The sequence below is a fragment of the Lactuca sativa genome, chromosome 1 (assembly GCF_002870075.4).
Source record: "Lactuca sativa cultivar Salinas chromosome 1, Lsat_Salinas_v11, whole genome shotgun sequence".
Classification (NCBI taxonomy): domain Eukaryota; kingdom Viridiplantae; phylum Streptophyta; class Magnoliopsida; order Asterales; family Asteraceae; genus Lactuca; species Lactuca sativa.
The window spans coordinates 198,692,238-198,706,753 of NC_056623.2; the positions used below are offsets into that span (position 1 = coordinate 198,692,238).

Sequence of the window (14,516 nt, forward strand, 5' to 3'; positions counted from 1 at the left end):
GTTCTATAAATCAGAACTCCTGATATTGCGATCCAACTCATCGAGTCATCCCACTGACTTGTCGAGTTCCCTGGCTACTCGTAGTCGTGATAAAACAAATCAACTCGTCGAGTCCCTCCTCGGACTCGTCGAGTTCTACCTGCTACAGAATCGGGACAAATCGACTCAACTCGTCGAGTTCCTCAGTCTGTTTGGGCCTTCTTAAGGGATTAAGTCCCTACTCTTCAGATCTAAGCTTCTTACTTCTCATGCACATTGAAAACATCCTTTTAAGGGTAAAGTTTCCAACTTTACCCGTTAATACCTCTACTTCATGGGTTTAGCTCAAATCCTAACCCTTTAGGACCTAGATCTTGGTCCACAAGCCATCCATACACCAAACTAACACATACAAACAAAGATCTAGACCGAAAACACTCCATGAATACGTAAAACTTCCACCTTTCACTCCATGCACACCTTTTGGATCTTAAAAGGCCAAAATAACACCCTATGGCTTGTATGGGGATTTAATGGTCATAAAGTTTGCACCTTTATGCCATGAAAACCCTCCATGATTCCAGATATGAAAGTATAATCACTTGGGACGCCCATGCCCCAAAGATCAAGATTATTGGACCAAAAAACCCCATAAAATGACGATAAAGAGATATAAGTGTTTATTGAGCAAGGTTGATACTTGCTTACCATAAAATGATGAGAAATGCAAGATGTTTCTAGATCTACTAGCCCCTTCTTGAATCCCCAAGATCTTCCTTCTTCAAAAAGCTTCAAAACACACAATATTCACTCAAAAACAACCCACAAGCTCATACAAGGCACTAGGCTTTCGTGGATTAGGGTTTGAGACTTGGAGGGTGGAAATGAGGCCAACAAGTGGGGATTAGGATGCTTAAATAGGGTGTAAAACCCCGAAATTAGGGTTTCATTTTGGCAGCCCTACTCGTTGAGTTGGGGCTCCTAACTCGTCGAGTAGGTTGCTTAAAACCCGCGTCCTTTTTTAGTCTCTACTCGACGAGTTTGGAGCTACAAACTCATCGAGTTGCTTTATAAAAATGAATAAATTATTATTTGAATGCGTACCAGGAACCAAGCGTTACAACTGCATGTAGCAGCATGTATGTAGCACGTACTGACTAAGACACTAGTACGTTGAGCGTACTGGAGTGGTACACTGGGCGTACGCACTCATATGGGTTTTGGGCTTCATGTGGGCTTCTAAGCCCTTTGCGCCTTGATTAGTTTTGGGCCGTTCATGTTTTGGGTTGAAGGTCCGATTTATCTGTTTTGGGTCATGGTTATTTTGGTTAGGCCTTATTTGGCCACATGGTCCATATATAGCTTTGGACATAGACTTTGAGCCCATTAGCAAAGGAAATACTTTTGGGCCATTATGGAGGGACTAGGGCTTAGGTAATTGGGGTCTTTAATCAGATTGTATTCAATCCAAATTTTGGGTTAATGGCATTATTGTTCAACATGGGTGGATTCAAACTGCTAGGCGAGCAACTTTTGGGTTCAGCAGACTAAGGTGAGTCTCCTCACCATACCAATAGGTCGAAGGCACCAAGGTCGACCCATTTATTGCTATGTGATATGCTAGTTGATTATGTGGTACATGGTATGCTAGTTGTATTTGTGATACTTTCATGGTAGATCTCGGGGGGTTCCCGAGGCACTTAGGTGTAAGACCTTAGAGGGTTTCCACGACATCCTATGTAAAGACCTCGGGGGTCCCGAGGCACAAGGGTGTAAGACCCTGGAGGGTTTCTAGAGCATCCTTAGTTAAGACCTTGGAGGGTTCCCAAGGCATTGGGCTAAGACCATGTGGAGGTTCCCATGGCACCCGAAGTAAGACCCTGGAGGGTTTCCAGGGCATCCTTATATATTTGTATGCATGGATTATGTAGCTTATATGGTTGATATGTTTTCTGTGATTATGTGGATTGTGTGGGGGTATGTTATGGGAACTCACTAAGCGTTAGCTTACAGTTTGTTGGTTGTTTCAGGTACTTCATGATCTAAGGGCAAGAGCCCGGCGTGATGGCGCAACATGCACCCTCTAGCATTTTGATTGGGGACACTCTGATTTTATGAATAATTTAGTTGATGTTATGGATTTTGAAAAAAATTGTGATTGGAATTTTATAATTTATGGAAATTAATTCGTTATTTAAAAATGAAAAAATTTATTGAAAATTTGGGTTGTTACATAAAAGCATAAAAATCAAGACATAAAGAGATCTAAGCATAGAAAAGCCAAGTTATGAACTTGATACCTCCAAAAGGCTTGCAAGATGAGTGGTGATTCTATATATATAAACTTCACACCAAGCAATGCAACTTCACTTCTCTTCAATCCCTTCAAAGTGAGTAAAACAAACACCAAATACTTCTTAAGAGCTCATAAATACAACAATGGAGACTTAAGGTCGAGTTTAGGGTTTAGAAGAGATGGGGGCTGGTAAAGAGGCCAACCATAGAGACTTAAGGTCTGTATATAGGGTACAACACCCTAAAATTAGGGTTTCTTAACCTCCGAGTACGCTAAGCGTAACCCTCATACGCCCAACGTACGAGGCCTCGCATCCTCGACTAGCTCCACCTTAGTACGCTAAGCATACCATGTGGTACACTCCGCATACTAGCTTCTCAGCTAGTACGCTAAGCGTACCATGTGGTACGCCCCGCATACTACTCAAAGGACCATAATTGCAACAATTTAAACAAAAAGGGGTAAATAAGGAACATACCAATCATCCAAGTAGGGGTGTTTGTTTGGATGGATCGGTTTGATCCGATCCAATCAAGTGAATCTAAATTGATTTTGGTTTTCAAAACATGGATCCGAATAGTCCAAACTAAAATCAAATCCGATCCGATCCGATCCAATTACAATTCGGTTGGATTGGTTTTTATAATTCGGTTTTCAAAAACCGAAACATTTTAAAACGACATATAATTATAATATTACTCAATTTTACACAAGAAACGAAAAAAGTTATTTAGTTGTGATTTGAAATTTACGTACAAACAACCACTAAGCAGATATATTATAGTTAAATATTTTATAGATAGAAAACTTTTGAGAGATAATACATATTGATGTTTTTTTATCGGGTGAAATGTTTTGAACCAATATGAAAAAATTAAATTACAAAACCAATAGATAACTATAGATATATATTATAAATAAATAAATAATAAATGTTTATTTGGTTTTTTTGGACTATTCGGTTCTTATTTTATAAACCAAAACCAATCCGAAATCCAAAATAATAATTCAGTTTTGTTGAAAACCAATCCAAAAATCTGAATATCCGAACCAAATAGTCCAATCCAAATTGTCCAATTGAACAATTCGGTTTTATCCAAATAGTGAACAGCCCTACATCCAAGTGTTACATCTGCCACCAAAATAGTTTTATTCTTGAAACGATCTGTTGTAGACTTCATAGCAACATCAACAATCCCAAATACCTTAAAACCATTACCAACATTTAGGGAAAAGAATAAAAAAACATCAGTTTTTGGATAATCAAAAATCAAAAAATCGAAAATAAAAGAAACTTCAATCTTATGAGTAATGGTTTTAGCTTCAATCTTGTGAGTAATGACACAAATCATTTAGAGGTAGAAAAAGTGCTATGTTCATGTGTGTTGATTTAGACACATCAAAACAAAAAAAAAATTAAGAGATTTAGATAGGGAGATACTTGACAGAGAAAAGGAAAATTAATAGATAAAGATTGTAATGTTATTGTGGTTGGAAAAGATTGTGTTTTGATGGGATATTAAGATGCTTGTATAAATGTTTCATTTATTTTGATATCATTCTTTACTACATTGCTTGCAAGATCTATCTTGAAAAGGGATTGTAATGTTATCGTGTTTTGATAGGTTCTGACGATGCTTGTATGATTCTAAACAGTTAAGAAAATAATAAAATCAATAAATATGTTTAATAAACTTCTAGAGATTAGATTAGAGAAGGTAGGTGCAATCAATCTCAATAAATAATTGATTTCTTCGCTAATTTCTAGGCTTGGTCAATCAAATCACTAGTAAGTTTTAAGAATGACGCCATAGAAAGTACACATAATATCTTTCCATGATTTCCAGCAGAACATAACATCGTAGAATTGGTAGCGGTCTTTATATCTGCGACACTAGCTCCGTTGCCACACCTTGAACAAAGCCCCGCCGCAGGCTTGCTCCACTTCACTTGAAGAGTTTAGTCAAAAAAAGAAATCAGAAGCGCACCATTTCATTTCGATCTTTTTTTTCTCTGTACTGAAATGAATGGATCTCCTTTTTATGTACCTAACTATAGTAGAAGACAATTGTCGTTGGAAAATATGTATCAGAGGTCTTGAGCGGTGGTAGAAACACGTACTTGGCCATTCAATTTCTTTCTTTTGGGACGATTTTCTGGGTAATTCTTAGTGCAACTGGAACATAGAAAAAACACAAATACGACTGTTCATGCCACATGAGAGAGAGAGAGAGAGAGAATGTTACCATAGATATAGGCTTCAAGTTAAAATATTTACCATAACTAAAGGATAATATTTGAAGTTAGTTTATACAAAATGACTAAATTGACTTTAATTAATTATTTAAAAATAAAAAAAATCAATATTTAATGATTGGCCATGAATTAGTTTTACATTTATACAATATTTGTTCATATACATATAATCCTAGCTCTCTCTCTCTCTCTCTCTCTATATATATATATATATATATATATATATATATATATATATATATATATATATATATATATATATATACACACACACACACACACACATATATATATATATATATATATATATATATATATATATATATATATATATATATATAAATTTTCCTTTTAGTTATATATCTAAACTAAGCGAATGTCCGCGCATTGCGCAGAAACACCTATATAGTTGAAATCTTTACAAATATATGTTTTTTTTAATATAACAATAATGGTGTTGTTAAATTTGATATAATAATTCGTATTCTAAATTGATATAATATATTGCTTATTTTAAATTATATGATAGTATATACATCTATTATAACTGCATAATCTCAACCGCTTGAATGATTTCTACTCGCGAGTTACTCATGAATAAAATTAAATATAATATATGGTTTAATGTTATTTATTGTTGTTGTTATTGTTAATTAATTTTTCAAAACTTATTTGTTTAACGTTTTAATATCTATCATTAATTATTTAAAACATCAAACATTGTTTTTTATTTTAAAGCTAACAATATAAATATTTATATAGAGTTATTTTTAACTATTGTTATTGTAAGTTATTTTAAGCTATTTATTTGAAAACTTTTAACATTATAAAAATATATATAGGAAATATTTAGTTAAATTGATATTATATTTTAGTTTTTGCATTTAGCACTACAATTTATTGTTTTTAACTATTTACAAAATATTCGTTAGGTTATTTAAGTGAAACTGAAATTTATATTTAAGTTGACACTGTAATAAATTAACAATTTAAGTATTTTGTACAAACAGTTCAAAAGTTGTAGCTTCAAACTGATAATTGTTTACATATAGCAACATATTAAATCTAATAAATTAAGTATAATATGTTAAAAGTTAAAGACATAACTTTATAAGTAGAAGTAAATATATTATTTTAATATTGAAATTTAGTTTATTTATGATTACTGTTCAAAAGTTGTAGCTTTAAACTGATAATGGTTTACATAAAACAACATATTAAATCTAATAAATTAAGTATAATATGTTAAAGTTAAAGACATAAATTTATAAGTAGAAGTAAAGATATTATTTTAATATTGAAATTTAGTTTATTTATGATTACATTCTAGGTTTGATATTTATTTAACCTTATTAACCAACTTATAATCATTATTAGAAAGACACTACAATTTATCACTTTTAACTATTTACAAAATATTCTTTGGGTTGTTTCAATTAAACTAAAATTTATATTTAAGTGGATCCTGTAATGTTATATTTAAATTTATAATTTAAGTATTTTATACAAATTGTTCAAAAGTTGTAGCTTAAATTGATAATGGTTTACATCCATCAATATATTAAAACTAATAAATTAAGTATAATATATTGAAAGTTAAAAAACATAACTTTATAAGTAGAAAGTAAAGATATTTTTTTAATATTGAAATTTAGTTTATATATGATTACACTTTAGGTTTAATATTTATTTAATCTTAATAACCAACTTATAATCATTATTAGAAAGGAATTGAAAATTCATGGGAGTTTCAAATGAATGTGGTGAAAGAAAAAAGCATGAGAGTTTCAAATGAATGTGATGAAAGGAAAAATGCTTCCTTTATAAGTATACTAGGAGAATCCCCGCGCATTGCGTGAGAATAAAATTATATAGTTAAAGTAATAACTTTTACCAAATTATTATTTAATATTACTACTTTGAAATAAAATGTTAGTAGTAAAACAAATATATAGTTAACCTATTAGTTTTATTAAACATTATAGTTTTAGTTTTAAGTCATTGTGATATATACAATTATTTGATAATTTTATAAACCGTTTAATATTGTGTAAATTATATATCAAATGAATGATAATATAATGGGTAACAAAACGTATAAACAAAAATATGAACTGCAACTTTAGTAACATAAAAATAGAAAAACATCTATTATAACATTTGTATTAAAAAAGATATATATACAACTAATAATAAAAAATATGAAAAATAAGCACTATAACTTTTAATAACATAAAAACACTAAAACATTTATTATAACATTTAGATTAACTCTTCATATTTAAATCACAAATCTCTTCAAATACATTAATGTTTTTAATGAGCAAAACTTTACAACCTTATAAAAGAAAGGAAAATAAAAAGTAATTAGTGATTACTAATTAATAATCATAAGTTAAAAACTCTTGATTTGTAACTAATAAATATACATAAATTAGAAAACTCTTGAGTTGTAGTGTGAGTTTCAAATGAATGCGGTACTTATTATTATTATTATTATTATTATTATTATTATTATTATTATTATTATTATTATTATTATTATTATTATTCGTCTAAATAATTGGTTTTGATGCATCATTTTAATCCCTTCAATTATTAAACATAAATATGTTTAATTATAAATTTATAACATACATAGGTGCATACACATGTTAAACAAATCACATATATTATATATATTTTTTCGTAAATGTCATATGTAATTCTTGTCGTAGTAATATGGATAAATTACTTTCATATGAAAAACATATCATGATAAGTGTATCATAATTACATATCAAATGTTCAAAATTATGATATCTTTTAAATATTGTCTTTTAAATATGTTGTGTAGGATAACCCAACAAAAAAATAATAGAAAATAAACATAATCAAAATAGAAAAACTACAATCAAATAAATAAGAGCATTGGGTGGTTAAAGATATAAATAAAGATGTTATATAAGCATACATTTAAATCAAAAGAAAAAACTAACATTCGTCAACTTTGTTCAAATAAAAAAAACCTATATCCATTTTATGAATCTTCTTTATTCATTTAACACCATTCAACCATAGAAACTTGATGACAATTCTTCACTAACCTGCAATCAAAATATTTTTCTTGAAAAAGAAGAATCAGAAAGATATTCCAAGCAAAACATTGATGTTTGGAGAGTCACATTCAATATTGAGTAATACACACAAATGACATATAAAGATTAAATGAGAAGCTAAATATAAAGAAAGAATCGAAAAGCTTCATTTGTTTTGGTTGAAAGAAAAAATCATATTACAATTACCATCGATGCAACATAACCCATTTCTTCATATCATCATATTTGGATCATGAATGCTTCAACTATATGAAAACTTTTGAATCACATAATCTTCAAATCCTTCTTACATGTAAGATTTTATATAACACAAAAGACACAAAAGATTGACCTTTTTATAGTAAACTTTTCACTAAATGCTAATTAAACAAAATATAAGTTATAAAACTTTTGAGTGTTAAATCATAATTAAGAAAACTTTTGAGTTGCATTAGTTAAAAAATGGAGTTTCAAATGAATGTGGTTTGAGGAAGTTAAAAAAGAGGGTTTCAAATGCATGAGATTCAAGAAAAAATGTTAGCTTTATAAAGTATGTATGATAATGATAATGATGTTTATTTATGTCATTTTACATTGCAATCTAGCTTATAAGCTATTTCCTTTTAGTTATATATCTAAATGTCTATTTACCTCACTTTAGTTTATAAACTAACTTATCAGCTGTCAAGTAGTTTTTAGCTACTCTATTCATAAGAAAAAAGAGTTAAAACATGACATGAATTAAGTTTTTAAAGCACAACAATAATTACATCATTTCTATATCCATTTAAACCCGATGTATTCCTGTTAAGACTAATTAAAAACTTAGAAAATAAAAACTTCCAACAATTGATTTATATATTGAAATGGATATAGAAATGACGTAATTATTGTTATGCTTTAAAAACTTAATTCATGCCATGTTTTAACTCATTTCTTTTATTAGTGTTCGAATAGAATAGCTGAAAAGCTAATTGATAGCTGATAAGTTAGTTTATGAACTAATAATGATAGGTAAAAAATAGCTTATGATATACTTTTAAGTCGTTATGTTTGACAGTTAAAAAGAATAAATTATAAACTAGTTCTTTTAAAAAAGCTACTCAAACTAACATTTCAACGAGCTTATTAAGTTTTTATTATTATTATTTTTTTTTAATTCTTCCAAATATACACTATTAATTATTGAAAAATCCAATCTTCTAAATTACAATTTTATGTTATTTTATATATTTCAACTAGTTACCAAACATTATTACATTATTTTTTATTAGCTAACTTATTAGCTACAACTAATTTTTTAGTTAATACACCAAACATAACCTAAATCCCGACAATAATGTACCAAAACAATGGAAAAAAAATAAACTCATTAGTTATCATACAAATATAAAGAAAAAAAAAATACTCTAAAACACATTGGTTATCGTACAAATATAAAACACAACTTCACTACATCAACTTATTCAACATCAACATACTTCACCAACTACCAAAACCTACAAAATCAAATATAAAAAAAGGAAAAAACCTCACTATTCTCAAACACAATTCGACTTCAACGACATCATTTCATAACGATTTTACCTGTCAAAACAAACAACAGCTAAAAAAACAAAAAGACATCACCATTGAAGCTTTATGATATAGACAACACGAAAGCTACCACCACAAACCTCGACTTGTCTATACACCATTGAAGAAGGATTAGGTTTTATCCGAGTTTAGATTGATGTTCATTTGTGATTGCGATTGAGGATTATTGTCATTAGAACCTTTCTCTTTTTGTTGCTTATCTTTCTTCTCAAATCGACCCCCACACCCTCGGCTTCTTCTTAGTGCATGCAAATGTCGCGATTCGTGCAAGTATGGCTGCAAAATTAGAAACTAAATCAACTTATGATTAAAGACTTTTAGGGTTAAATGCAAGAAACAACGATGCACTTTTATTTATTTGAAAAATCTACACAATTGTAGCAATGTCATTCAAATACAACAATTTTCACTGCTACACTGGAGTAGATTTTTCAAATTGCATTGTCTTAATGTTAATTTTGTAAATACATAGAAAATACAAGGACATTTCGGTCATTTTTCCTAGTTGGGCATATGCTTGACATACACAGACCATATTTCCAAAGGTTCCTAATCAAAATATCTAACTTTTATTTCATTGTGGAAATTTTTAGTTATTCTGGTATTCTATGTTACTTATAATTTGTAACTACAAAGTCCTTTGCATAATTTTTTCCTTTAGGCTGCATATGTTACATGGGACAACATATCAAGGGTTAATTTTGATGATGAGAATGAGGAGGGCATTCACGTCTTTTGAACACATGAACCCCTATCTACATGCGAAATGAGAATGTGTATAACCTTTCTAGACTTGTTAGCTTTGTGTTCAGATTCAGCTTTTGCACGACATTGCCTACGCCTCAAGATTCCATGATATTGTTTAGCATTCACAAAAACAGGCTCCTCAACCGTATCTGATGGGAGAGGAACACCAGCTTGTTGAATTCCCATAAATTGAAGATGTACCTGTACAATTTAAAAAAAAAAAAAAAAAAAAAAAAAAAAAAAAAAAAAAAAAAAAAAACATCAAACAACCTCTAAACCAAAATTAAAACCCTCTTGTTCATAGATGTAAATAGGACAAAAAAGACTGCAACTTTTTGTACCATCAAAAAATGTGGGACATGTTGTACTGTGTTTGGCCTGCACTGTATTGTGATTGATGTCAATAAGACCAAAAAGACTGCAACTTTTTGTCCCATCGAAAAAAGGCGGGATGGGTTGTACTGTGTTTGACGAGCATTGTACTGTGAGTCTGTGACTGATGTGAATTGAACAAAAAAGACTGCAACTTTTTGTCCGATTGAAAAAGGTGGGACAGGTTGTACTGTATTTGGCCTGCATTGTATTGTGACGGATGTAAATAGGACCAAAAAGATTGCAACTTTTTGTCTCATTGAAAAAGGTGGGACGGGTTGTACTGTGTTTGACCGGCATTGTACTGTAACCGAAGTGAATATGACAAAAAAGACTGCAACTTTTTGCCCACTCAAAAAAATAGGACACAGACTCGCTCTCACTCCTTCGTCTGTACAAAAGACATATATACCCTCCTCATCCTCATCATTGAAATATCCCTAGAAAGCATGTTGCGTTCGATCCCTTTGGCTGCGTAACATGGGACAAAACTAGGCGTAATATGTTTCAATTGAGTTCCATATAGCTTAATATTTTCCTTCCAAAATTTGCTCAAGAAAATGCGATTTCTGTGTGTGATAATGGAGTCTAGAATGCCATGAAGTTTAATTACTTCTTTAACAAAAGCCTTAGCATTTGCTTGAGTTGTATAAGGATGTTTTAACCACCCGATAAAATGAGTGCATTTATGTAAGAGGAATGTGTTCAATAATCCATTGTAATCTCCTTTCACTGAGATGAACCTCAACTTTATCATTTCTATTGTATCACTCACCATGTGTGAATCTTTTCACCTAATTTTCATCACCTTGTTCATTATAATCAATATGAATTAGCATAACAAGAAGCTCTTTCTTTCATTACTTATGCCTAGGAGATAACTTTTCATCACATCTATAACACAGTCTTGTGATCTTTTCACTTGTAATTCTTGATCTAAAATTCATCTATAAACTCAAATTTGTCTACAATCTCTCATATTTCTTTCTTGGTTTAATGAATTCTTAGGCATAATCGAGTTAAGACCATTAGACTCATTTGAATTAACAGAATTGCGTTTATTATTCCAATTATATAATGATTTCTGGCAACTAATCACTTTATTTTTCTCCCATATTTCTTATAGCAGCCTCTAAACCATTAAGAAATTGATTGATAGATTGAAATGGAACGATTATTACTAGCCTATATACCAACTTAACTAGGGAAAAGACAATAATGCCCCTAATTAACACGCTTATAACAAAACACATAAAAGCTACTAGATTTGTTTAACTCCTCCTCCTCCTCCTAACATATGTGAACCTCAGTGGAGGTCTACCACTTTGTAGGGCTATTTTCGATAATGATGATAACAAGGGTATTTATGTCTTTTGACAGACAACTTTAACCTATGTCCCATTGTAGTCCAATGCAAGTCAAACGCAGTACAACATGTCCCATTAGCTGCTTTTGTCACATGAGAAAGATCAGGACTTGACATGATAATATGATATAATGAGGATGAGGAGGGCATTTACGTCTTTTGCACAAGACAAAAGTTCTAGTCTGAATCCAAATGCATGAAGGTAGTAATTTATACCATAGGTTGCCCTGGATATGGCTGAGCTGGATACGATTGAGTTTCATACGGATTAAAGATATTTGTACCCCTGTAGTAAGGATCCGGGAAAGGATAAGCTGCTTGCCCCTGAGGTTAAAATAGACATTATGCACTTCACACAAAAACCACCAATAAAAAAAATAAAAAGTTTGCTTGACTGATTATGACTAAGCTACATCAAGTTGAATTTTTGAAATCATAATTTGTTTGAAAAAGTTACAAAAAGAGTGAGTTTTGTTGAAAATGTATGTAAAGGAGGGGTATGTATGTAATTATGTATATGTATAAACCATAAAAAGCAAGTGTTACCAAAGTTATGAACAAATAAGAGGATAGTATAATCAATGACTTTTCAGCAACTTCAAAGAGATACCAAAGTTGGGTATTGGATGTTTGAAGGATGAGATGTTCCAGTTGTTGTTGTTGTTGCAGGAGATGAAGAACACTGAATTTGACCTTCCATTTGACTTTGCTGCATCTCACTTTCACTATTATCTGTCTCACCAAATCCACATAATATTACACACACACACACACACACAAATTACAACTTTTTGATTTTTGATTCTTCTTTCCCTGTTTTTCCTTTGAATAATTTCAAGAACTCAAACACTAGTTCAGATGACTTGTTATTTTGACCTTTTGAAAGAAAATATTGAAACAAAAGTGTCACAAATACCTGAAAACTCAGGAGCAGAGGAGGACATGATGCTGTGTGAACCACAGTTTTGATGAACTTGATTCTGCATCAAAATTATAAAAATCAGCATCACAAAAGTACAAAATCTAGGGTTAAATGCAAGGAATACATTGTGTGCTTTCATTTATTTGTGTATTATTGCATCCTACTTCCATTTCTTTTTGTTACAGCATTGTACTTTCACTTTTTTTTTCTTACTGATGCAATGAAATTTGAAAAATATGTCAATTATAATGTTCAAAATCGCTTTGTATACATATGAAATTGCTATAATTGGGTAGATTTTTTGAAGTGCAATGTTGTATTAGGAAAAATGAAAGTAAAACTAACAATACAATGCAATTTTATAAGTTGGATCCTAGCATTCCTCCTCAAGGATCATTTGTTTCTTACACAGGACATAACTGGACATGTTTTCTAGGACCATAAGATCATTCTCCATGAGGAGGGCATTCATGTCTTTTGCACAAACAAGAGATTGTGAATGAGTCCATGTCATATCTTTTTGGGTAGGAAAAAAATTCCAATCTTTAATTAGAGGTGAATTTCTAATACCTTGAAGAAGTTCTAGATCGATAGAAACTTTTTGAGAAAATTAATTAGTGTACAACTATTTCATACCCACTCTACCTCTCAATCAAAAGAACCAAATAGCACTACAAGATTCAAAGAAACAATCCTTCCTATTTTTTTTTTTTTTAAAAAAAGGACCTTATTCATTCATGTAAATTGCAGAAAGACCCTAAGGAAACAACTATTTCAAGTCAAGCTCAATATCCAATCAAGTGAACTCATCACATATGCCAACAAAATCCCATATCATCATTCATCTCTTCCCAAACCCCACCCCGAAACGAGAAAAATGGACTACTCGATATTGCATCGTATTCAATTTAGAACCGAACAAACACCACCTCCACAATCATTCTTTTAGCGAGAGAAGGAATTAGTCAATTGAACCTAGACTTATCAACTACTCGCGATTGAAATTACGAAACCCATTATTCGAATTCCAATCAATACTTACTCAAATTAGAGAGAGCGCGGATAAGTATAGAGGATATAAAATTACCCAAATTGATGATGTTTTTATAAAGAAACTAGGGTTTAAATTATGGAATTTAGAAGTTTACCTCAGTAAGAAGCTTGAAGGAAAGATTGATATTTGAAGTTTTCCGTTTCTGGGTCTGCTTAATTCTATGCCCCTGATGAGAAAGTTGTCGTTTTGCGTAGGAATGTTGTGGACAAGCTCGGCTCGTGTCACAGTTTCACCCGAAGTAGGATACTAGGATGTAGGAAACCAGTTAGGAGAGGTTTGCCCCTTTGATATATATACGTAATATATGATAATTTTTATTTATATTAATGACGTAAATAAACATTATTCATTATTCTATTTTTTATTTGTAATATCGAAATACCTGTTTCTTTTTTCAAAATAATAATGATATATGACCTAAGCTTACAAAATACTTATATGTTAATATGTTTCATGTAATATATATATATATATATATATATATATATATATATATATATATATATATATATTATTGATAACATTGTAACTACAAGGCTATTATAGTATTAAGCACAAAAAATGTAAGTTTGTTGTCATTATAGTAAAAAAAATACCTATAACAACCCAAATTTGTAATAAAATTTTTTCATTTTTAAGTAACAAAATCATTTTCATAAAATATAAAATCTCAATCACATTTGTTTCCAAAATCTATAACATCAGACAATTTATTCATAATATCAGGGTGTCCCCAACAACCAACTAACTGTAAGTTAATGCTTATTAAGTTCCACATACCATACCTCACACAATCCACATAATCACATAAACCATATCAACCATAAAAGCTACATAAGCCATGCATATAA

General features: G+C 30.6%; 1 protein-coding gene across 3 annotated transcripts; it reads right to left on the bottom strand.

Moving 5' to 3' along the window:
• Positions 1-9,031: 9,031 nt before the first annotated feature.
• On the bottom strand, positions 9,032-13,929 carry LOC111881914 (nuclear transcription factor Y subunit A-7). Of its 3 annotated transcripts, XM_042895659.2 has the most exons (7): positions 13,760-13,929; positions 12,606-12,669; positions 12,300-12,421; positions 11,906-12,013; positions 9,988-10,152; positions 9,285-9,480; positions 9,032-9,195 (listed from the first exon to the last, which is right to left on the bottom strand). In XM_042895659.2, the coding sequence occupies exons 2-6, from the start codon at positions 12,631-12,633 to the stop codon at positions 9,316-9,318; spliced, it is 588 nt and encodes a 195-aa protein (XP_042751593.1). In that variant the 5' UTR covers positions 12,634-12,669; positions 13,760-13,929; the 3' UTR covers positions 9,032-9,195; positions 9,285-9,315. The 3 variants fall into 3 exon arrangements, with proteins under 3 accessions (XP_042751593.1, XP_023734088.1, XP_042751594.1); XM_023878320.3 differs by having other exon boundaries at positions 9,032-9,480; positions 13,760-13,928; XM_042895660.2 differs by lacking the exon at positions 13,760-13,929 and adding an exon at positions 13,654-13,677 and having other exon boundaries at positions 9,032-9,480.
• Positions 13,930-14,516: the final 587 nt, after the last annotated feature.